Genomic DNA, 22,808 nt, shown 5'->3' with positions numbered 1-22,808 from the left:
ATCCCCCAGGCCCAGCTCCCACAATGCGCCGCGGCGGTCACGCGCGGGGCGGCCGCTGCGCTCGCTGGGTCTCGCGAGAGGGGGCGTGGCGGCGCTCCCGGCTGTCAGCGCGATGAGGCGGCGCCGCCGAGGCCCCCGCCGCTGCCCCCGCCGCTCCGCGCCGCGCTGCCCGCCCCATGGCGTGTGAGAGGCCGGGGCCGCCGCCTGCTCCCGGCCCCGCCGCCCGCGCCTCCCAGGTAGGAGCGGGCTGGGCGGGGGCGGCCGGCGAGGGGGACGCGGTGACCCGGCGGGGCCCCGCCCGCACCCCCACCCCCCCCCCTCCCCTTCTCCCTCCGTCCCTTCCTCCTTTTTCCCCCGCCTCCCGGTGCCCTGCAGGGTCCCGGCGCTGCGGAATCCGGGCGGGGAGCGGGGCCTGGGCTCGCCCGCCGAGCGCGGCCTGTCAGCGCCGCCGCCCCGCTGCGGCGCGGGGGAGGGGGCTGCCGGCTGCTTCCCCCCCCCCGCTCCCCGCCGCCGCTAGGCCGCTGGGCCAGCCGGGGGCGCGGGGCAGCCATTTGGTGGTGGTGGCTCCGGAATGACGCCGGGCGCAGGTGCGCGGCCGGCGGCTGCTGACAGCGGCCTGGCGGAGGGGGGCGAGGGGAGCGGCTGGGCCGCTCTGCGCCCGCACCGGAGGGCTTGAGGCCGGGAGGTTCCCGGTTACGGCGCCGGCAGCACCAGGCGGCCTGTGCTGTGGTGTCCTCCGTAGAGCCGCACCGGCGTCCGCAGCGGCCCTGCTCAGGTGGAAATCTGCTTCGGGGTAATGGTGGAGGAGAGTCACGGTGGAAAACGGGCCTTGGGATTGCGCCTGTCATGTCATGTTTGAAGTGTTTTAGAAACCCAAAACAACTGATCCGGAAGAGCGTGTCTTGGCTCTGCTGGTGCGCAGAAAGCATAAGAGAGGGCAGCGGTGTGGTTGGAGAGTGATGAGCTCTCGGTTACAGGGCTCAGACTGGGGTGACACCCAAGTGAGGGTAAATAACGACAAAGTTTAAGCTGCCAGCCAGGGAAATTTCTGATTTCAGTCTGTTTTGCTTTAAGTGCAAACCTAGGGTTTGTCTGGGTTAAGTTATCGTTCCTGTAGCTCCTGTGATTGTTCTTTCATGCCCATTGCAGCTACATCAGAACGCTGAGGCAAAAATGAAACCCAGCCCTTCAGATGACAAGCGTGAAAAGGTGTAATTGGGGCAGAAAAGGTCTTGTTTTAAATAAAAACCAACAAGTACAACTGTAGCTCTTCTAAACTAAAATACTGCGATTTGACCTTTGCTCTGTGTTAAACATCTGTGGAAATTCTGGAAATTGGAGCTTCTGTTGCTTGTATAAATATTATTCCATGAAACACGGAATGCTTCATTTTTGTAATCAGATCACTTCCTAAGACCTGCGTGCCTTTCTAATGAGCTGCTTGGTTCTGCAATGTAAGCAAAGCTTTCCACAAGAACAGGTTTCTTATTAACTTCTGGTCCTGTCTTGTTTGAGGTCATGGCCATTTCTCTCCAAAATATTAAATTGCTGCAGTTCTAATGTCAGTGCTTGAGATAACTTGAAATTAAGCCCTCGTCTTGAGTATCGATCTCTTTCAGTTAAAGCATTGTTGGTTTACAGGAGATAGATTGTTTACAGCATCCAGAGGGTAACAGCTACTAGCGTTTGTCTTGTTAGGTGTACGTTGCTTTAGGTTTGATCAGGTTTTGCTTAGCTCTTAATGGAATGAACAGAAGCAATCTCACTGTCTGGACAATCCTAGTGAAAGGAAAAATCTATGTACATAGGCATGCTGAAGTATTCTATACACTCTAAGAAGGCTTTCTGACTCCTATGGGACCTTCTGTTTTCTCCCTTATATCTCAGAATGGAATTAGTATTTCATTAAAATTATTTGGAACGTGAGAATATGGAATATCTCCTTTGCAAAACATAGTTTCAAAAGAAAAAAACCTCACTGGGAGCTAAGCCATGGGTGAGGATCCTTATTCTCTGAAAATATTAATGGAGAGTAAGGAATCCCTCACTGATCTCCCCTTGAAGTAATTGTGTCAATATAGATCTGCTTAGAAAATTACTCCCTTTCTTTGCCTTCAGTGTAAGCTCAGCTTTGGTGGCAAAGGAAATGTTTCGTTTATTTGCCCTTCAGTTAGTCCTGAAAAGTCAATACCGTTACAGGAGCTGAACTGGTATCAGGCAAGGACAAGCTCTCCTTTCAGTGACACCTACGAAACACAAAAAAAGCCCACAGTGGCATTACATAAGTATACACGAAACTTAAAATCTAGTAACGGATTCCTGCTGGCAACACTTGGAACAGGAGAGAGCAGGTGTGAGCTGTTGGGGATACACTGACTCTAGTGTTGATGTGGGGGGGATTTACCTCTGAACCCAGTGAACTTGGGTGGTCGCTGAGCCACCGTGAACTTCAATTTGTGTTAGGGAACTGTGCCCCCATTCATAAGGATTTATTCTTCAGCCACATGTTCTAAGGAGACAGAGTGGATCTGGGCTTTAATATTGTAGGAAGAAAGCAAGTGAAGCATCCTGTAGGTGATTTGGCATATATTTATATATTTGGCATACATAAATACATATGTTTGGACAGACATATATATTTAGGACAGGAGGAAATAGAATGAAGCTGCCTCGGGGAAGTTCAGACTGAACACTAGGAAAAAGCTCTTCACTGGCAGGGTGGCTGGTCCATGGAACAGGCTCCCCAGGGAAGTGGTCATGGCACCAAGCCTGTCAGAGTTCAAGGAATGTCTAGATGATGCACTTGGCCGTATGGTTTATATTTAGGTAGTCCTGAAAGGAGCAGGGTATTGGACTCAATGATCCTTATGGGTCCTTTCCAACTTGAGATATTCTGTGATTCTGGCATGTTACTAAGATTTCTTGATGATAACTTTTCTGTAATTTAAGCTGAAATAGTAGATACTCCGAGTAGTATTAATGTTTAGTGAAAATATCACATTGAAATACTGTCTTTAATGGTCATGAAAAATTCTACTTTGTATGTAGAATTTGCACGTGATATAGAGATTTATGTGTGACAGATATTATGGAATGTTAGAAATAAGCAAGTCTGCTCTGTAAAGAGGATTTATTTTCATTTCAGGCCGTCATAGCTGAATGATGCAAAGCTATTATGGGGTGGCCCTTTTCTAAGCTTTTAACGAAGCTAGGTTTTTAGAGCTGTTGATGGTGGCTGTTGAAGAGAAATGAGTAAAAGATTCTACCATTTCAGAGATTACGTGGACACTAAGTTTTTGACCCAGTCAGGATGTTTTCAGAACTACGTAACTTAGGAAGGAAGGTTTGAGCAAGCTACCTCCTTGTAGTGCAAACAAATGATTAACCTGCATAAATGGAGATCACTTTAAAAAAAGGGAAAGAAAATATCATGATCTCTGCAGTCAGCATTAGGAGCAAGTCAATATCAAGGACTAAAAATTGGATTCTGAGATTTAGGTGTAAATCCACAGTGAGATCGTACTTGGACTACCTTAATTTGTAAAAGTGATGCGTAATTTCACTAGTTTTTCAAGATTTTCCTTCATCTTTAGAGAAGAGTTTCCTTTGTTCAGTGACAGAATGATCCCATGTCACGTTCTAGTACAATCTCTGCTTATTAGACTTCCCTTTGCCTGTGTCCCACAAGGGACCTGATGGAGCAGGCCTGAGCAGCTCCCCCTTAGGTCTGCAAGAAGGCTGCTTCTGTTCAGACGTGGCTGCTGGTGGTACTGCTGCTTCTCTTTTTGCCTAGGCTAAGGGGGTAAGTGTGTTCAAGTTTTCAACCTTGAAAAGGAGTGAAACTTGTGTACATCACTTTTTGTACATGTCCTGACTCCAGGCAGTGTGGAGCTCTGAAGGGGATTGATCCCTGCCTTGTGTTGAACCTGTTTCCCTTTGAAGAGAAGAAAGTGTTCGTAGGCTGAGCTCCATGCTCACCATGTTACGTAGGAACTGGGGCATGTAGCTGCTGAAGAGGCACCAAAATGTTTTGTTCCTTGCTGAAAGAACTATCCCTAGGTTGGAGTGAATAATTGATTAATAAATATGAACAAAAGGTCTTTAAAAATGAAGCAAAATCCAAGACGTCTGCTTGGGTAGCTGAAGATGAGGGCTGCGGTTGTCTTTGAATATTCAGTCCTTTCATGGATTAGCTTCAAGGGGAGGGACTGAACTTGCCCCATCTCTAAACATGTGTTTGCATTCTTCTCTGTAAGATGAAAACATGGGTGAAAAGTATTTAAAAGTAATTGAATTTGTGTATCTTAGTGTGGGTGAGAAATGAAACGGAATGGAGATGGAAGGTGACACCAGCATCACTAACTAAAGAAAACCTGTTCTCTATTTTGGTGTAAGGTTGTTGAACTCCTGAGGTCGGTAACGTCTGGTGTGGAGATCTCCTTCTAGTGTTAGGCCTGGATAAAAGGAAACTAAGATAAAGCATTGTCATGAGTTGCTAATTAGCCAGTGCAGGCAGTGTTCAGTCCAACACTGGCTCAATCTCCTGCTGTGAGGTTCTGAAACCTGTCCTTGCCTTGCTTAATGAATTGGTACCAAATTCAGGAGGCCCAGAGCCAGACATCTAACACTGCTCTTCACAGATCAAGCCCTTTGTGTTTAAAGGTTTGTTGGAATTCCTGCAGATATGTGTCGTGTCTCTACCTTCCAAATAGCCCCTTATTATATCTGAACAAAATGTGATATTTGTTGGCTGGTGCTGTGTGCTGATAGATCAGAGAAGCAGACAGATAGTAACTGCTGAGCCTGGTGCTGTGGCCTTTCCCGAGAAGTGTGAATTGGAAGTTTTTCCAGATACCAATTTTCATGGAATGTATGCAGATTTCAGACATCATGCAACTCAAATCACATCTGCTCAAAAGTGGTCCAGGGGTCCTGAGGTTCATGTGCGAGAGGAGCAGACTAATAGAACAGCATGGTCACCTAAGCTTGGTTTCTTAAGGAAATCAGGATTAAACAATATCATCCAAAAGTTGTTGAGTAACTACAGTGATTTTAATTAGTTGTAGAGAATGACATGGGATTAGGTACCTAAAGGTTAATGTAGAATAAGAACGTCTCAATCTTACAGCTTCCATCTGTTGTAAATGGTAAGGCTGTTTGGGGACTTCACCTTTCCTTCTTTCTGCCCCACCTCCCAGATTCATCAAGTATTCTTCTGGTCTCAAATCATGAGAAAATCAGTCATTTACCACTGTTACCCCACTCCATTGCAACCAGCCCTGCAGTGGGCATACAGTGTTGCTGTATTAGAAACAGAAATTTACTCCACTGCAATAGTTTTTATCTCTGAACTTGGGCTCGTGCGATTTTTCGGTTTGTCATCTGAAGTATTGCTTCTAAATGCAATAGTGTAAAATTTATTGTAACTATACTATCTAAAGAGCTTTTAAGTAAAACTCACCATTACCTTGTATGTTTGGCCAGTTTCTATATCAGCCATTTTCTTGGGTTTGGGGTTGTTTGTTTTTTTTGTTGTTTTTTTTTTTTGCAGAGTGCTATTACAAACCCAAAATGATTTCTACTTCACCCTCTTTATTACATTCTCTCCTCCCTGTGTTTGCTCAGTTCAGAGCACTGGCTCAATTTGTACTTCAAGAGGACATCCCTGTAATACACTGCTTCTGACGAGGAGCAAGAGCCTATTAAACATTGGGCTTATGCTTTTTGGAGGAGTTGACATGATAATGAGGAGATGGGAGATTGTTTCTTAACACGCTGGAGTGTTGGCAGGATTGCTGGCAGGCTTAATAGAGTATGGAGCCTCCTTTTGCATATGGCTACTGGAAGTTTTAGGAGTGGAGAGCTCTCCTCAGCTGTTTGCTGATTTAATTGGATTTCTTCCTGTCAAGAAATCTGAAGGACAACACATGCTTAGTGGAATCTGTCATTTATGGGGATGAACTGTCCACAGATAGATCTTTAAATTCAGTGGTGCACACTGGAAGAATGTGTTGTGTTAGTTCCTATGCTGGTCAGGAAAACAAACAACTCTATTTTAAAAGCTTGTCAGTCGAAAGGTGGCTGTTTCTTGTGAGTATCTCTGGAAACTGAATGTGGGGACTGTCCGAGAGCAGAGATTGCTGCATTGGAGATAATTACTGAGCAGTGTGGAAATAAAGACTGGTTTTTAGCTTGTTAGTGACGTACCAGCAACTGAGCTGGTGTGGACTGGCCTTTCCTTCAACTTTTCACTGTGTGAGTCATGGCAGTAGCCCACTTCCTGAGTTGTGCAGTTTGTGCTGCTTACCTGTGTGGCGCAGCCAGGTGGAAAGACACTGGTCTAGTTCCTGGGTCAGCAGTAGTATTGGTGTTCTTAGCTTGATGCTGGCACAAAGCTGTAAGGGAAGTGTTTGCTGCAAGTTCACGCTGCAGTTCTGTGCCTCTCTTGTCCTGCTGTTCTGGTAGGGAAGCCGGAGTGGATGGGCTAAAGGAAATGGTGGGATTCTTCGTAGAGGAATTAAAATCTTTCTAGGCATGTTGACTCATTGTTTGCTTTTGCTATTATTTGTTTTGCTTTTGAATTTCCTTCCTTCCAAGACACATGTAGTAATAGAGTAAAGGGGGCTGCAGTTTTTTCCTGCCTGCAAGAGCTTTGATTGTGCTTTCCTAGAAGTTGGGTGAAAATCAGTTTTGTGTAATGCATGTGAATAGTCTGGCTTATGTTGAAAGTGTTACTTCAGCAGTTTGGTTTGGAAGGGATTGGTTCCACTTCCAGTTTGTTGTGTTTTACACTTACTATGGGAATTCATTTTGGGGGGAAAATCACTGCATAATATTGAAAAGCTCGCTGAGATAAGGACATCTTGTACAAGTATCCTGTTACTTAAAGGGCACTGAATGTTCATAGTACTAAATAGCGTTTCTAAACAGATGGTTATAATTAACATAAAATACATCCACAGATAGAGTCTGTTTGGTGTTCTCGTAATGATTTCAGTGGTCCGATACTTTAGCATTCATTAAACTGTAGCACAACCAACAATGGAATTGCAGCAGAGTTACTGGATTCAGACTGGAGGGGAGAGCTCATCGTCCTCAAAGCAATTACTTTTTTTCCATCATTGGAGGAAAAAAACCTAGGATGTTAAACATGTAATTATAGCATTTGTGTGTTTGCATTTCTAACAAGCTGCTAGGAGAAGCTTGTTCGTAGCCTTGAAGTGAACTAACTGGTCTCCAGGTTGCATAGAAAGTCAACATCATTGCACATTGCAGCAAAGGGTGGGGCTGCTCAGCTCTTAGATGGAGCTGTGGATTTCAGTCTGCATGATGTGAACGGTTTCGATGAACTACTTAGGCCTGTTATCTCTACCAAGAACTTAAGTTATATAAGGTGGGATGGCCTTCAGAACGATTTCTATAAATCCATGGTTTTTTTGGAACACATTTATGTAAACAGTTTTCAAGGCACTACTGCACAGCATGAGATGTTTCAAGACTTAATAGCAAGCCAGGTGAAATTATGGCTTGCCTTACTGTAAGCTTTGTCCCAAATACCTGGAATTTCAACACATCGGAGATTTTCTCGCTGTGAGTTCGTGGAAGTGAAGTTGGATTCCTGTGTAAGGTAGAGATGTGAAAAGCAAAATTGAATTCAGCAATCTCTGCCCTTGAGCGCTTCAATGGGTTCTTGGGAGAAGAGGGGAAGTAACACAAGAGAATCATAAAACTAAAACCTAACCTCTTATTCTTTTAGTGTTTTCTTATGGTTCTTAGCTTTTGCGAATTGATTTGTCTTTTATGGAAAGAAAGGCAAAGCTGTGTTTAGTTGGGTGTCTGATGAAGTCAGAATAAGCTCTGCAGAAGGGAGGCATTGCTCTGTTTCAAATGGAAATAACTTTTAACTGCCCCTCCCAAAAGCATACACAAATTCTGTGTTTTCTCTGTGTAGAGAATGGGCCTGGCTGTAGAATGGCCTGGCCCATTCTGCAACCAGGGAGTGCTGTCAGGATTTTGAAAACTCAAAGTCAGTTGAGATAGTGTGAGATGGTTACTGTGATTCATGCTTTTACGTGTTCTTTGCCAATAAATGTCTTCCTCCTCCTACACTAAAGGTGTATTTAATCCTGTGAGAAGAACTTTAATGCCATTTGTTGTGAATAGGTTCAACCTGTAGTCTGCATCTGTTCAGTTCATGAGCTCATTTTGGTACAATTATTAAGCTAACGTGAGGTTGGGGTTTTTGATTACTTCAATATAAGGTTTTGGGTTTCTTCTGTAAAATACTGCAATGGTGGTTTGTTTATTTCTTAATGAAAAAAATCATTCTAAATTACCAGAAAGCATGTTTTAAATACTCTGTTATTCACTTACAGCTGCCAAAACATAGTACAGAGAAATAATGGTCTGCTAGCCTGCTAAACAAGAGTCCAGCTTCCACAATGCCTGTGCAGGCAGCTCAGTGGACAGAATTTCTGTCCTGCCCAATCTGCTACAACGAGTTTGATGAGAATGTGCACAAACCCATCAGCTTAGGTTGCTCTCACACTGTCTGTAAGACCTGCCTGAACAAGCTCCATCGCAAGGCATGTCCTTTCGACCAGACTGCCATCAACACGGACATCGATGTTCTTCCTGTAAACTTTGCACTCCTCCAGCTAGTTGGAGCCCAGGTATGATTTAAGCAGCTCTTTGGTTTGCCACTTTGTGTTATTACCATTTACGTGCCAGTTGCAATACAGGTGCTGATCTTTTTCCCCCGTTTTAGACACAAACTTTGTTATATTTAGAAGTCCTCTAAGAGGACCAAACCATTTTCAGAACCATCCTCATAAAACGTAACCATTGTAAAGTGAATTTTGGTTTAAAAAGGCTCTTGAACCATGACTGGAGAAAAAAAATCCATTATGAAATAGTTCTGTCACAGCTGTCATTAGAAAAGTGAACCTACAGATTGCACTCATTCATCGTATGCTCGCAAGGAGTCTGGTTTCTGCATGTCACATGTTCAAAAGGAGCTTGCTCTTTAACCACTTTCAGAAGTGTGTTTTGTTTTATTTGGGGTTTTGAAGTAGGCACGATGATGGGTTTCCAGTTGTGTTTTCAGACACTAGCTAATCAGGCCAGGAACGTTCCCTGCGCTGTCTCGTAGCAGTGGCAAAACAGCGATTATATAATCAGTACTGTGCCTTTCAGAGACTAAATAAGTCTGCTCACCTTCTGCTGGTTCATATGCTTTGAGATATTATTCTTCCTGTAACATCTGGGCATTTTAAGTAACATAAGAAACAGTAAGAAGATACTTTTTACACTGCTTTTCAATGTCTTATCGCATGCCTCGACAGGGCTATTGGTAATAACACTGTATCAAAGTGGTTTTCTTTCTTAAGTTCATGTGTTCCTTTCATTTTTTTCATTTCTAACTTTGTGTCAGATCACAGCCTTGATCTTACAACAGTTATTTTCCCTGTCTTCTAACTTCTTGCACTGCCTTTCAAACAGTTTAATGTTTTGGGACTTATACTCCCTCTGTTCTCACTGTCTGACCTTGTTACTCTGGGTTTTTTCCAGCAAGTGAAGTTTGCTGGTTCTCCTTGAAGATTTCATCATGCCCAAATTATGCTGAAATGATTTTTTTAGCTTTGCTTTTGATTTTTTTTCATATTATTTTCCTGCCAGTTTGTTTTATAACTTCTCTTTGTCTCTGTGGTAAATCATGCTGATCTTGTACCCTGATCATCCTCTCAAATCTTTTGTTCTTCATTCATCTTTTAAGTACCTTCTCATTAGACCTCCATTATTGTTTTCTATCCTACTTATGTTCTTAACATGTTGAGTACTAACAAAAACAATCTTTCATCATCCCAACCCTCATCTTACTCCCTTTTTGTTATTCTTTACTACATTCTACCTACCTTTGGTGAGTCCCATCTCCCAATTCTCTGAAAAGCAGTGTAAATCTGCGGTGTTACATATTAATAGTAGCAATGTTGGTGCTGTCAAAGGCATATCAGGTAGCCTGGTATGTAGAATTATTCTCTCTCCTCCCCTTTGCATTTTCTTAGGTACCCGATCATCAGACAGTAAAGTTGAGTAATGTGGGAGAAAACAAACATTATGAAGTAGCAAAGAAATGTGTTGAGGATTTGGCACTCTACTTAAAGCCATTAAGTGGAGGGAAAGGTGAGTCTCTGCTGAAGAGTGGAATTTTGGTGAAGCTTTCTTTGAACAGCACTGTGTTTTCAGCACTGATTTTATACATCAAATGAATAATCCTCTCATTTTTGTGATAAAGTTTCCCATATGGCTTTAAAAGCTTGTTCACACTTGTGACACTTGGGTTTTTTAGAATTTAAGTTCACGAGATATTCTTTTTTTATTTAATATTACTACTTTGAGGCTAACTTTGTACTAAAGCTGCACTTTCCTTAAAGGTTGGGCTTGATGTCCATGTAAGACTTTAAAATCCTTTTTGATAACGCAGTTGCTGAAGAGAAGGCAAGATGCCTGTGACTAGTGTCCAGGTCCTAAAGAAAGACACGTATTACTACACCTTTTTGTCTTACACACATAAATTCGTATGGATAAAAGCAATAGTTTGCCTTTTCTCTCTTCCTTTGAAGGTGTTGCAAGCTTGAATCAGAGTGCACTGAGCCGTCCAATGCAAAGGAAGCTTGTGACGCTGGTGAACTGTCAGCTGGTGGAGGAAGAGGGTCGGGTCAGAGCTATGAGAGCAGCTCGATCACTGGGAGAGAGAACTGTCACAGAACTGATCTTGCAGCACCAAAATCCTCAGCAGCTTTCTGCCAATCTTTGGGCTGCTGTCAGGGCACGAGGATGCCAGTTTCTAGGACCAGGTAAGGTACCTGTACAGGCTGCAGCAGAGTACATTTAGCTATACCTTGTTATAACAAGGTTGCAGCATACTTCAGTCTTAAAGTTTATAATGATCATGTTAATAACTTTGATAGAAACAGCAAATTCTGTGAGTGCTGCTGAAGCAGGCACAGAAATGAGAAGGAAATAATGTTTAAACTGAAATTAGTCCTCTTTTATTCCAGTAACTGATGTTAGCATTCCTGCACACTGTCCCTGCATTTATTTTATAGTTCCATGGTGTAGCATTGATAAGACGCTACAGAATTACAAAGGCTGCATGATTGCATGGTGGAATAAAATACAGAACCTGCACTACTGATGTGTTTATTACTGAAAATTAGTCATAGCTTTTTGTTTGCTGTGCTTTGAGTGCTTCTAAATACTACTTCTAAATCAGCAAACTTCTTAAAATGCTTACAAAGGTTTTTTTCTTATGATTAGGGAAATAAAAAATAATAAGGAATTACATTCGAGATGATTCAGATGCCTAGTTATCATGTTAATATATGATAGCCTTGCTGATTTCTGGCAATGTGTTTCATCTTTTGTTCTTGTGTGTTAAAGCTATGCAAGAGGAGGCACTGAAACTTGTATTACTGGCACTGGAAGATGGCTCTGCACTCTCAAGAAAAGTTTTGGTACTTTTTGTTGTGCAAAGGCTAGAACCAAGATTTCCTCAGGCCTCTAAAACAAGTATTGGTCATGTTGTGCAGCTACTGTATAGAGCATCTTGCTTTAAGGTAAAATACCAATGTTTGAAGTTTGTTTGTGCCTTAGTGCAGCTCCAGAGAACCTGACCTAGGATTAATATCTTTCACCTGTGAAATGTTACATAAATTCATTTTCTACACATTTAAATAGTACAGACTGTAATCAGTTTCTATACATTTAAATAGTACAGACTGTAAGATGTTTATCTAGAGCTGTCATGAAATAGTTGTTTGATATTTAAAACTCCCTGCAAAAGGAACAAATGTAGTACTGGGAACTTCCCTAGCCCCAACACCAGGCATGAGAGAGGGACATCAGAGAGAGATTGCTCTCAGCCTGAGCTCCAGCCTTGTGTTCCCACATATTTGTCACTCTTTAGCCTTTCTTTTGTCTGTATCTGGCCACCTTGCACTGAAGAGGTTCTTTATTTTTGATACATAAGGGTGGCTTGTTTAAACTGAATATTCCCAACTTTTTATATCTGGAGAAGAATGAAAAGTTAATTCCATGGGTCTTTGCTCCTTTTTTAATCACAATTAAAAACATGATTATCACAACATCACTAAACATTAACATAACGAGACCTGTTGCTCTCATTTATGACAAATACCTTCTCTAACCTAAGAGTTTTACTTAACTTTTACATTGGGCTTTCAGTTAAATATTCTAGGTTTAAAATGTCATTATCTTAAAATTGTCCTTTTTGTTAAGTTGCTTCTGGAGGCTTTCCTGTTTCTTTAAGTCATCTTTTAATACTGTGTAGCAAAAACTACTAGTAGAATTACTAAATATGTAACTGTGACTTAAGCAATCTGATTACTTTGTAGTTGGAAGTAGCAAGTTACTGTAGCTTTGCATCAGTGATCCTGTAGAAACTCGAAGGGCTGGTGTGTCTGCTTGTGCACTGTTGATTGAGGGTGAATACGTGGAAAAGAACCAAAGTATATGCTGAATATACAAACCCAATACTTTTGTGATTTGTGCTGTATAACTGTCTTTTTCTAATGGACTTGGAGATTTTTTTGTTAAAGGAGGAGTATTTAATTATTCCTGTTTATTAGGTCACTAAAAGGGATGAAGATTCTTCTCTGATGCAGCTTAAAGAAGAGTTTCGGAGTTATGAGGCTTTGCGGAGAGAACATGATGCCCAAATTGTTCACATTGCCATGGAAGCAGGACTTCGAATATCACCAGAACAATGGTCTTCTCTTCTGTATGGTGACTTGGCACATAAATCACACATGCAGTCCATTATTGACAAGGTTTGTCAAAGGCACGATTTTAGTATCTTTGTAGGATTAGATTAGACTATTAAATGTTGTACTAAAAATCTCAAGAAAGCTTGAGTTAACTTTTTGTCTTTAGTTATATAACATATTAATTAAACTAGAATGAAAGGGGTTTTCCCACTACAGCGTCTTCTTCATATGAAGACATTTTGATGTTCAGTAGTTTAAGACTAATTCCCTTTTATGTGTCTTATGATGAAGCTTCATAGGGCAGATTCTGAGATGAGAAATAAAATTTCTCTCCACTGATACTCTCTATATGCCATCTGAAGACACGACATAATGCATTTAGAAACCAGTGTAATGAAAATCTTTCTCAGATCAGTAGTTCACGGTTGTAAAATGCAGCACACTAATGCTTGCTTTGTTTTCAGCTCCAATCTCCAGAGTCTTTTGCAAAGAGTGTACAAGAATTGACAATTGTCTTGCAGCGCACGGGAGATCCTGCAAACTTAAACAGGCTGAGGCCTCATTTAGAGCTCCTGGCAAACATAGATCCAAATCCAGGTATGTAGATGAAGCTTTTTAAACATTCTTTTGATGTTTTTTGTATATAACAAAGAAAATTATTAAGATAACTTCCATTCCTTGTTTACGAAATTCCTATCTGTTACTATATAATAAACTCTTATTCAGGGCTGTCTGAGTTCTGTCCTAGTACTTGGTGTTTTGAAGTACTAGAAGAGTTGCCTCTTCTTATTTATGTTACTACTGGAGTTCTTGTCAGAATGACCAAGCCTGCTTTTAATGATTTTTAGATGCAGCATCTCCAACATGGGAGCAGCTGGAAAATGCAATGGTTGCTGTAAAGACTGTGGTACATGGGCTAGTGGATTTCATTCAGAATTACAGCAGAAAAGGCCATGAAACTCCACAGGTAACTATATATGTCTTAATGTACAGTTACTGAATGATGTAATTTTGAGAAGTTACTATTGCATTGAAACATTTATGGCCTTGTCTGTGGAATAATTGATGATACTGTTAACTGCATTCAGGTTTTGAGAACTTAACATTTCTAAATATGGAATGCAGCAGAACTTGCTATAGTGAGATCCATATAATGGTATAGTCTTTACCCCATCAACAAGAAATTTCCTTAATTTTCTGATTAAAGATGCAAAATGTATAATCATTTTGAATGTGACTTGTGTATTTTAAATCTGCTTTTATGTAAATTGTCTGCCAGGTTGTAAAAGGAATGTCTGGTGGTTTGATTTTTTTTCTTTGTATAGCCACAACCAAATAGCAAATACAAAACAAGTATGTGCCGAGACCTTCGACAGCAAGGGGGATGTCCAAGAGGAACAAACTGTACATTTGCTCATTCTCAGGAAGAGCTCGAAAAGTGAGTCTGGGAGATTTTCTTCTTCTTTTCTTTTTTTTTTTTTCTTCTTTTTAATTTAAATCCAAGAATCTCCGTAGAATTTTGAAAATAGTTTCTTCTCTACATTTATTCATTTGGAAGGATTTGTGAATCCCGATATAAAATTGAAACTACAGTAAAGCCTGCAAGTGAATTCCAGTTTTATTTTCTATTTTACCTCACATGAAGTAGAATTTCCTGTCCCGAAATTAAGTCTAGGCTCGGGGGCTGTCAGGAATCGCTTATATCAACTACAAGGTGGAGAATGTTAATTACATTTTAATTGTTTAAGGAATAAAGCGAGTTATTCCAACATGTGCATTCTTGAAACTGTTTTCACCCAAAACCATTTGGAAAGAACTGCAGAAGTGGATCTTCTAAGAGGAGAGGTGATGTTTGGTTACAGAGGAAGATGTTCATGTTCAGTTTGCAGATTGTTGAAAATAAGAACCATGTTTTGAAGTCTTGTAATTTTGTTCCTACCACATTCCTCTCAATCCCTTCCTTTTGCTAGTTTTACAAATACATTAAAATTCATAATTACCACTTCTTAAATCTTTTGTCTGTTTTACATGTGCTTGTTTATAGATACCGCTTGAGGAACAAAAAAATCAGTGCAACAGTGAGAACATTCCCCCTTCTAAATAAAGTTGGCGTAAATAGCACCGTCTCGACCACAACAGGAAACGTAATTTCTGTCATAGGAAGCCCTGAAGCAACAGGGAAGATGGTGGCAAGTACTAATGGAATAGCTAATCTGGAAAGTGGGGTTCCCCAGTTGATCCCTCGCTGTGCAGACACCTCCTTGAGAGCTTTGGAGAACACCAAGAAAGGAGGGAAGACTGGAGCCAATGGCCAGAATGTTTCTGGGTCCCCTACAGAATCACTACCTGAAAAGTAGGTAACCTTTATGCATAAAGATAAATAAGCACAACATTTTGCTTGTGGATTATCATGGAGTTTGTGGTGGCAAGCAATACATGCTGGATTCTGGTCCTGGCTTGCTGTTGTTGATGCTTACTGACTGCAGACTTGTGTAAGATGTACTGCAGTGCAGGTGTAGTTATACGCAGTCTGTGGACTCAAGCTGTCAGAGCCAGCATCAGTTGTTTTAGCTGTTGAATACTCCCATGCCATAGAGATGAAATGGTCAATCTCCCCCTTTATCTTTTATTCTCTTATTCTCAGCTTTGTATCTTGCTTGCTGTTGGGTTATTGCATACAAATTAAACAAAAACTTTGCATTCAAAATTTGATGTTTCCTGAAATCAGAAAGGGTGCACACTGTGCACCTTAGCACTTCCTTAATAATCTTGGAAACCTCCTAGTTCTGGGGTTTGCCTTTAAAACTTTTTAGATACTTCCCCAGGAAGGCCTGAGGCTCTAAACAGCTTTTCAGAGCTTTTGTCTTTACCACAGTGCACTTACAAGTGGTATGTAAGCTTCTGGTTACATACCAAAACGTTTATATCCACTTCTGAGTTCTCTTAGATCGAAGTCTAAGATGTAGGATCATTTTGGGGTGTGAGAAACAAAATTCCAGAGGAAATTACATAGCCCAAATTTGCACATTACATGGGAGTGTACATGGAGAGATGACTAACTGAAATAAGTCAAGATCTGCCTAATGATTTCTTGGTAATCCTTTTCAGTAAAATTGGTTCTCCACCCAAGACTCCTGTAAGCCAGGCAGCAGCTACCTCAGCTGGTCCTCCTAATATTGGAACAGAAGTTAATTCTGTACCTCCAAAATCCAGCCCGTTTGTTCCCAGAGTACCCGTCTACCCTCCACATTCTGATAATGTTCAATATTTCCAAGATCCCCGGACTCAGCTATCATATGAAGTTCCACAGTACCCACAGACAGGTGAGTGAGATGAGCACGGAATCACAAACAGCTCTGAACCTTTCTGAATGCTGAGAAATAACTTTTATCTCAATGTTTTATGTTTGTTTTGTTAATATCAGATGAATCTTCACTTAATGGAATACTAATCTGGTCATTTTAACCTCCTGTGTAAAGAGGTGTGTAAGATGCTGTCTTTTCAGTTACATATGGTACATTATACCGTAGTACATAGGAGCAATGGCAATTGGGTCAAGGTGGAAGAGGGTCAGCGCATCATCTCCAAATACAGTTGTCATATGTGAAATTAGCATTCCACAGGAAAACAATAGGGCCAGTAACAGGTTTGTAAAGTGTGACTCTTCATTCTCTAAACGTACTTATTAACAATATTTACAGTTTTAGAAGGTGTTAAATTGTGGGTCATTTGTGGTTACATTAAATATGCCTTTTTCCAATTTTTAAGGATATTATCCACCACCTCCAACAGTACCAGCTGGTGTGGCTCCCTGTGTTCCTCGCTTTGTGAGGTCCAATAACGTTCCAGAATCCTCCCTCCCACCTGCTTCCGTGCCATATGCCGATCATTACAGTACATTTCCCCCTCGAGATCGACTGAATTCTCCTTACCAACCTCCTCCTCCGCAGCCGTATGGACCAGTTCCTCCTGTCCCTTCTGGAATGTATGCTCCAGTTTATGACAGCAGGCGCATCTGGCGCCCACAGATGTACCCACGAGATGATATTATTAGGAGCAATTCTTTACCTCCCATGGATGTGATGCACTCATCTGTCTATCAGACATCATTACGTGAGAGATACAACTCTTTGGATGGGTATTACTCTGTGGCTTGTCAACCACCAAATGAACAGAGGACTGTGCCTTTACCAAGGGTAAGTGAGCCAGAAAGGGAAGGAGGTAGCCTTGGCTCTGAAGGCTATTATGTAAAGTTGGCAAGTAATCAGCATAGATGTCTTATCTTTATTTCGGATTACAGTAATCAAGACATGTGACCTGGACAAAGTTCTGGGGTTTTTACCCATTATAAAATGGGTTGTAAAATAGACTGATCTGCATTAGGATCAGAGCCTCTCTGCCTCTCTAGTTCCCATGCATGTTGCTTGAATTAATTACATATTTAATATTTGAGCTGCTGTACATGGGCAAGGTCCTCCTCCAAATCCTTGTGAAATTCAAGTGATATCAGTGCAAGGTTAAAGACCCAAGGGAATCTGAGGGTCCAGGTGTGTCCGTGGCAAGTATTTGCCTTTTGATTATAGTATGATCAGGTATGCAGTCCTATATTTATTGTTGCTAGGAGCCTTGTGGTCATTTGAAGACTGGTTATGAAGAGCAGTTAAGACGGAAGCCGGAGCAATGGGCACAGTACCACACGCAGAAAACTCCTCTGGTATCGTCAACCCTTCCTATGGCAACACCATCTCCAACACCACCTTCTCCTCTCTTCAGCGTAGATTTCAGCACAGAGGTGGGAAGCCAAAGAACTTCTTTATCTTTCCTTCCTGTTTAAGATGTCAGTCAATAGTTCTAGTAAAGGTTTTCCACCTACTACCTGTTGCTCATAAAATTAAATCTAGCAAAAGGAAAGTAGTATCTATTAACAGATGCATTCAATTTGATATTAACGTGATGCTGTACATGATTGTGGGGAAAAAAGGTCAAGAAATGAAGTGATTCAGTTTGCCCTCACTAAAGGAAATGTAATGTTACTGAATTAGCACTGTGAGCCCCCAGGTTTTTGTGTAGGGAGCAGTTGTTTGCTACTAAGAAGGACCTCCCTTTTCATACTCCAAATAGCATTATAAAGTGATGAATAGACTGAATCAAGCTGGGAATGTTTGTCAAGTCCCAGATAATACATACCTCTTAAAAGCAGCAAAAGGCATTGGTAGAACATTTTTTATTTTGTAAGTTCTGTATATGGAACTTAGTAAATAGGAACAGTGTGATTTTGGGGAAAAAAAATAAATCTTGTGATATTTACTTTCTATGTGTACTTTTAATTAAACACATCCAAAAAGCTAGTTTGAAGAACCACTGTGCCAAGCCCTCTTTGCTGTGGTTTGACAATTCCATTGACGATATTTTGGTGTTAGACTCTGATTATGCAGAAAAAGTCTTGTAAAGTGGGAGTACCTGAAGTCCCTTGTGGGTGCGTTCAAGGTAGATCAGGATATATGTAGTCCATTTCATCCATGTTGAAGGGTTCAAAATCATACTTCTATCTGCCACTGGCTTATACGTTAAAGGAAAATGCATGGCTTCTTCTCAGTTTAATTACTGTAGGTGTTTGCCTGAAGCAACTTGCCACTAGCGTGTGAGGCTGAAATCAGTGTCACTATCTTGGCAGTCCAGGCAGTTATTTGTAGTGGCAAAGCTTTCCCTTCTTTGACAGCTGTCACCTGCACTGGTTTAAATGAGTCAAAAATGGGTTATGTTGTCCCTAAGTAAAGTCTTGAATACAGCTAGAACTCCATGATTGACTTCTGAAATAATTTAACAGCAGTAAATGTCTTTTCTTATTTTAAGACTGAATTCCCTGGTTTTATTATTCACTGCTTATTTATTCCCTTTTCCATAGTTCTCAGAAAATGTCAGTGATTTGAGTGGAACTAAATTTGAGGAAGACCATCTCTCTCACTATTCACCGTGGTCTTGTGGCACTATTGGCTCTTGTATAAATGCTATCGACTCGGAGCCCAAGGATGTGATTGCCAATTCAAATGCTGTGTTAATGGTAGGGGTTTTCTGCATGTTACCTCATTAGTGTAATAATTCTCACATGCTGAAGTGTCTTCTGCTTGGTTATACAAAGCTTTTAAAAGTTGGTAGCTTCTATTCTTAGTATTTTGAAGCAGTTCTGCCCATTTGAGGTTGTTCGGAGTATCTTCTCCCAGTTTTGTAAATGAACTGTGTATTTACTTCAGTGACAGAATGTAGTGCTATGAGAGGGGGAAAAAAGCTATCTGTGAAAATAGGTACAAAAAATAGGTAGTATGAATCATGGAATGCAGATCACCTCTGGAGGGGTAAGAGCTCATGTTTTTGGGAGACTTCCTGCTATATAGTGTGGCAGGTTGCCTTTATATTGTATGAAACAGGTGTAATCAAGTCTCATCTCAAGCCTTCTTTGATACTGCCTCTTTCAAGTGCAGGGAAGGGTGTTGGTGGATCTTTAAGCATACTGGAATTTTTTCTGCCTGGAAACACAAGCTTGGAAAGGCAAAATTATTTCTTCTAGAAATGGTGGTAGCTTTCTTGTGGTCAGTTTGCCATTAAAGGGCGATAATAGTTAAACCGTGGAGGCCCAACTTGGCTCTCTAGTTGGACAGAATTTCAGCATTGTATTCAGGAACAATAATCAGAAAGTTGTTGGCCAGCTGAAGAACCTAAATAACCTCAAGTGAGTCCATGTATCTTTTTATCTCCTAAATATGTAGGATTTGGACAGCGGAGATGTTAAAAGGAGAGTGCATTTATTTGAAACTCAGAGAAGGGCAAAGGAAGAAGATCCTATAATCCCATTTAGCGATGGACCGATCATCTCCAAGTGGGGTGCAATCTCCAGGTCATCCCGCACAGGTTATCACACAACAGATCCTATTCAGGCCACTGCTTCCCAAGGAAGTGCTACTAAACCCATCAGTGTATCAGGTACAAGTATAAGCTTTGTATGACAATGTAGCATACATAATGAGCATTTCATCCCCTTCATGCTTGCTACAGCAGTGAAGATTCAAAGAGCTACAATATCTGTATAACCCGTTTGAAGAACAGAGAAGATAATGAATTGTGTCTTCATTTGTTACAGATTATGTCCCTTATGTCAATGCTGTTGACTCAAGATGGAGTGCCTATGGCTCAGATTCTGCTTCATCAGCACGTTATGCAGAACGGTATGGACTGTTTTCTGTGTTCTGTTAAAAGAATTGTCTATACCTTAGTGTAGTGTTCTTCAAAATCCTGAATCTGGTGGGGGAAAAAAATCTGGAGCTATTAATAATGTTCTGAATTTTAAAGTAAAAATTAAAGTAAAATGTTTTCTGTCAAGCATAAGGCTTTGGAAAAACTAGGTTAAAACTTGTGTAGTCTTTAATACTTAATGCAGCTAATAATACCCCATTACTAGCAACATACCCCTTGAGAGACCTCGTCAGAGAATTGGTGTCAGGTACTGCCAAGCTGTCATGTCAAAATGTGCAATCCCGAGTTGTTTCTCTCAAGTTTTCTTGCCACATTTTACTCATATGTAAAATAAGGATGTTTGTTTCATATAATATCTTGGGGTATTGTGAGCCCCAGTGAAGGTGAAGAGTGCATTATCTTAGTCATAGCGTTTCTGTCCAAAAATCTAACACTGATAGACTAAGGAAGTTTATGGGGCCTTTGATTTAGAGAACTTGTTTTTAATTCCTAGTTTTGCCTTCTTTCTCTTGAAGGGACAGGTTCATAGTTGCAGATTTGTCGGGTCACCGAAAGCATTCCAGCACTGGAGATCTATTGAGTATTGAATTGCAACAGGTAAGATGAGAAATTATATCGTGTTTTTAATAATTAAAACAAAAGTGATTTAGTAAAGTGATTTTAAATTGATTTTCTTAGTGTAGCCTACAGAAAATAGTACAATTGACAGAATGACCAATAAGGGTTAACTAGGTGCCAGTCCTGCAGTGCTTAGTATGATGCATAAGGACAGCTAGCATGAGCCATTCCACTGACATTAGCAAGGCCATTTTGGGAGAAACTGGTGAGCCTGATACATGTCAGCAAATGCAGAACAAACTAAATGCATTAAAGGAAAACATAGTTATCCATCTAGCAGGGGAACTGTCCCTTTGGTAGGCTGGTTTATTTTACCATTTGACAATACATGGTTGGTAACTGATACGTTTCTTTCCATAGGCCAAAAGTAACTCATTATTACTTCAGAGAGAGGCGAATGCACTAGCCATGCAACAGAAGTGGAATTCTCTAGATGAAGGCAGTCGTCTTACCTTAAATCTTTTAAGCAAGGAAATCGATTTGAGGAATGGTGAGGTAAAGAAAGGGGTAATTGGGATGAAACAAATTTGAGGTTTTGTGTATATACATAAGTGCATGCATTTTAGCCAAGAGCTAAAAATAGTTTTATCATTCCCAAATATTTCTAACATGTTCTTTGCAAGTTAAGTCACTGTTGTTGTTGTCTGGTTATTTCCCTGAGATCGGGTAGGTGCATCTGTAGTGCCGCTGCTCCAACCATCCATTTACAAAATGGGAAGAATGTGACAATCCATTTTCATGCAGTCTTTACTTTCCATTCTGTTGTACATGTTAGAAACATAAACATTGTGTCAGTGGACTCCTACAGAATTTTCTACCTCAGAATTGCATTTTATCTCTCTGTTTCAGTACTTTAATGTGATTAGATGTAGTTTTGTCCCCTATTTTGTCTATGCTCAAAGTTCTATTTGTGTTTGTCTCGTGTGTTTAGAAATGTTGTGTCCTAGAAATGAATCTGATGTTTTCACTGTAATACTTGAGTGTTGTATGGAGCAGGTGAAAAGCCAGCTTGATATTACAGAGCATATTCTTTCTTTTTCAGACTGATTATACTGAAGACTGTGCAGACACAAAGCCAGATCGAGACATTGAATTGGAGCTGTCAGCCCTGGATACAGATGAACCTGATGGGCAAGGTGAACAAATAGAAGTAAGTACAGAAATCTGTGCGTCTAAAGAGGTCACTGGGTCCTTTCATTAGTTACTAAGAAACTTTTACAATTTCTATGTGAATTAGTAGATCACTTTGATAGCAGAATCTTGTGTTTAGTCTTTGTAGTGATATCAAACGCTTGCCTTATTTGAACACTAGGGGTCTCGCTGAGATACCTGGCAGTTAGTATTACCAAGTTGAAAACAGCTCGGTGTGTTGTCACAGCTTTCAGCTTTTTGCTCTTTGATGACATTAGTAATGGGGAGTCTGTCCTTTCCCCTTCCCCTCCGGTGTTGAAACTGTAGTTAAGAATGGTTTATGTTTAAGTGTGATCATTTAACTTAAACTTTATGCTCACCTGGGTTCTAACAGTAATTTAATTGTAACCCAGTGTTCTTTTGTTTTCACTACTACTTCATTGTTTGTAATGTAACTGGTGCATCTTTCTTTTGCTGGGCAATGTTAAAACATTCTTGAGTTCGTTCCAAGCATTAGGATCAGTTTTCCTTTTTTAAAACATTAAATTAACGTTCTTATCTGGAACATATCCCATAACCCACTTCCCAATACTCACTTACAGTACTGGTGACAGCTTTTGTTTGCTCTGCCTGAGGTTTGTGAAGCAGTAGTATTTTCTATTGTGTATCTTTTGTTAACCGTCCTGCCACTCGATTTGTGAATCACCACTACGTGGATGGAAGGATCTTTCTCTTCAGCCTTACCTCTATCCATGATTATTGAAACAGCTCTCGCTTTACTGCCTCCTTCCTCTCTCACCTGATAAGCCATTTTTTTAGCAACTGATGTTTAAACTGATGTTTACCATCATCATTCACTGCAGTCTTTGAAAGATTGTTTTTTCCTTTTCCCTATAGTAAAATAATGTAGACATTGCAAAGTATGAAATAAAAACAAGGAGTCTTTTGACGAGACTCTGTTTCTGTCAGTTTTATGTAGTGGAACATATTAAGAAAATTTAAAGCTGGTTGTGACAGTGTTGA

The 22,808-nt window shown here is 40.8% G+C and overlaps 1 protein-coding gene and 1 non-coding gene across 5 annotated transcripts in view; both read left to right on the top strand.

Moving 5' to 3' along the window:
* Positions 1-143: 143 nt before the first annotated feature.
* The window catches only part of RC3H2 (ring finger and CCCH-type domains 2), a 28,888-nt gene continuing 6,223 nt past the window's right edge, over positions 144-22,808 (top strand). The window contains exons 1-19 of one of the 4 annotated variants that reach the window (XM_061476564.1): positions 144-236; positions 8,376-8,672; positions 10,065-10,182; positions 10,623-10,856; positions 11,443-11,618; positions 12,651-12,851; positions 13,253-13,385; positions 13,637-13,755; positions 14,114-14,226; positions 14,833-15,141; positions 15,897-16,111; positions 16,557-16,984; positions 17,410-17,580; positions 18,694-18,849; positions 19,553-19,766; positions 19,924-20,008; positions 20,552-20,633; positions 21,015-21,149; positions 21,697-21,804. In XM_061476564.1, coding sequence (XP_061332548.1) covers positions 8,442-8,672; positions 10,065-10,182; positions 10,623-10,856; positions 11,443-11,618; positions 12,651-12,851; positions 13,253-13,385; positions 13,637-13,755; positions 14,114-14,226; positions 14,833-15,141; positions 15,897-16,111; positions 16,557-16,984; positions 17,410-17,580; positions 18,694-18,849; positions 19,553-19,766; positions 19,924-20,008; positions 20,552-20,633; positions 21,015-21,149; positions 21,697-21,804 — 3,228 coding nt within the window. In that variant the 5' untranslated portion in view covers positions 144-236; positions 8,376-8,441. Of the gene's footprint in view, positions 237-639; positions 776-7,971; positions 8,673-10,064; positions 10,183-10,622; positions 10,857-11,442; positions 11,619-12,650; positions 12,852-13,252; positions 13,386-13,636; positions 13,756-14,113; positions 14,227-14,832; positions 15,142-15,896; positions 16,112-16,556; positions 16,985-17,409; positions 17,581-18,693; positions 18,850-19,552; positions 19,767-19,923; positions 20,009-20,551; positions 20,634-21,014; positions 21,150-21,696; positions 21,805-22,808 lie in introns of those variants that run through there. The other 3 variants (XM_061476565.1, XM_061476567.1, XM_061476566.1) reach the window with 3 other exon arrangements.
* LOC133281480 (small nucleolar RNA SNORD90) lies at positions 13,051-13,164 on the top strand. The gene has a single exon (XR_009747531.1). It is a non-coding gene; the product is annotated as a small nucleolar RNA SNORD90 (small nucleolar RNA).

The sequence above is a fragment of the Pezoporus flaviventris genome, unplaced genomic scaffold, assembly GCF_033815535.1.
Source record: "Pezoporus flaviventris isolate CSIRO_AGI_PZ_B2104156 unplaced genomic scaffold, CSIRO_AGI_Pfla_v1 ptg000097l, whole genome shotgun sequence".
Classification (NCBI taxonomy): Eukaryota; Metazoa; Chordata; class Aves; order Psittaciformes; family Psittacidae; genus Pezoporus; species Pezoporus flaviventris.
Note: the sequence above shows the minus strand (reverse complement) of the source record. Positions and strands in the feature narration are given on the sequence as shown.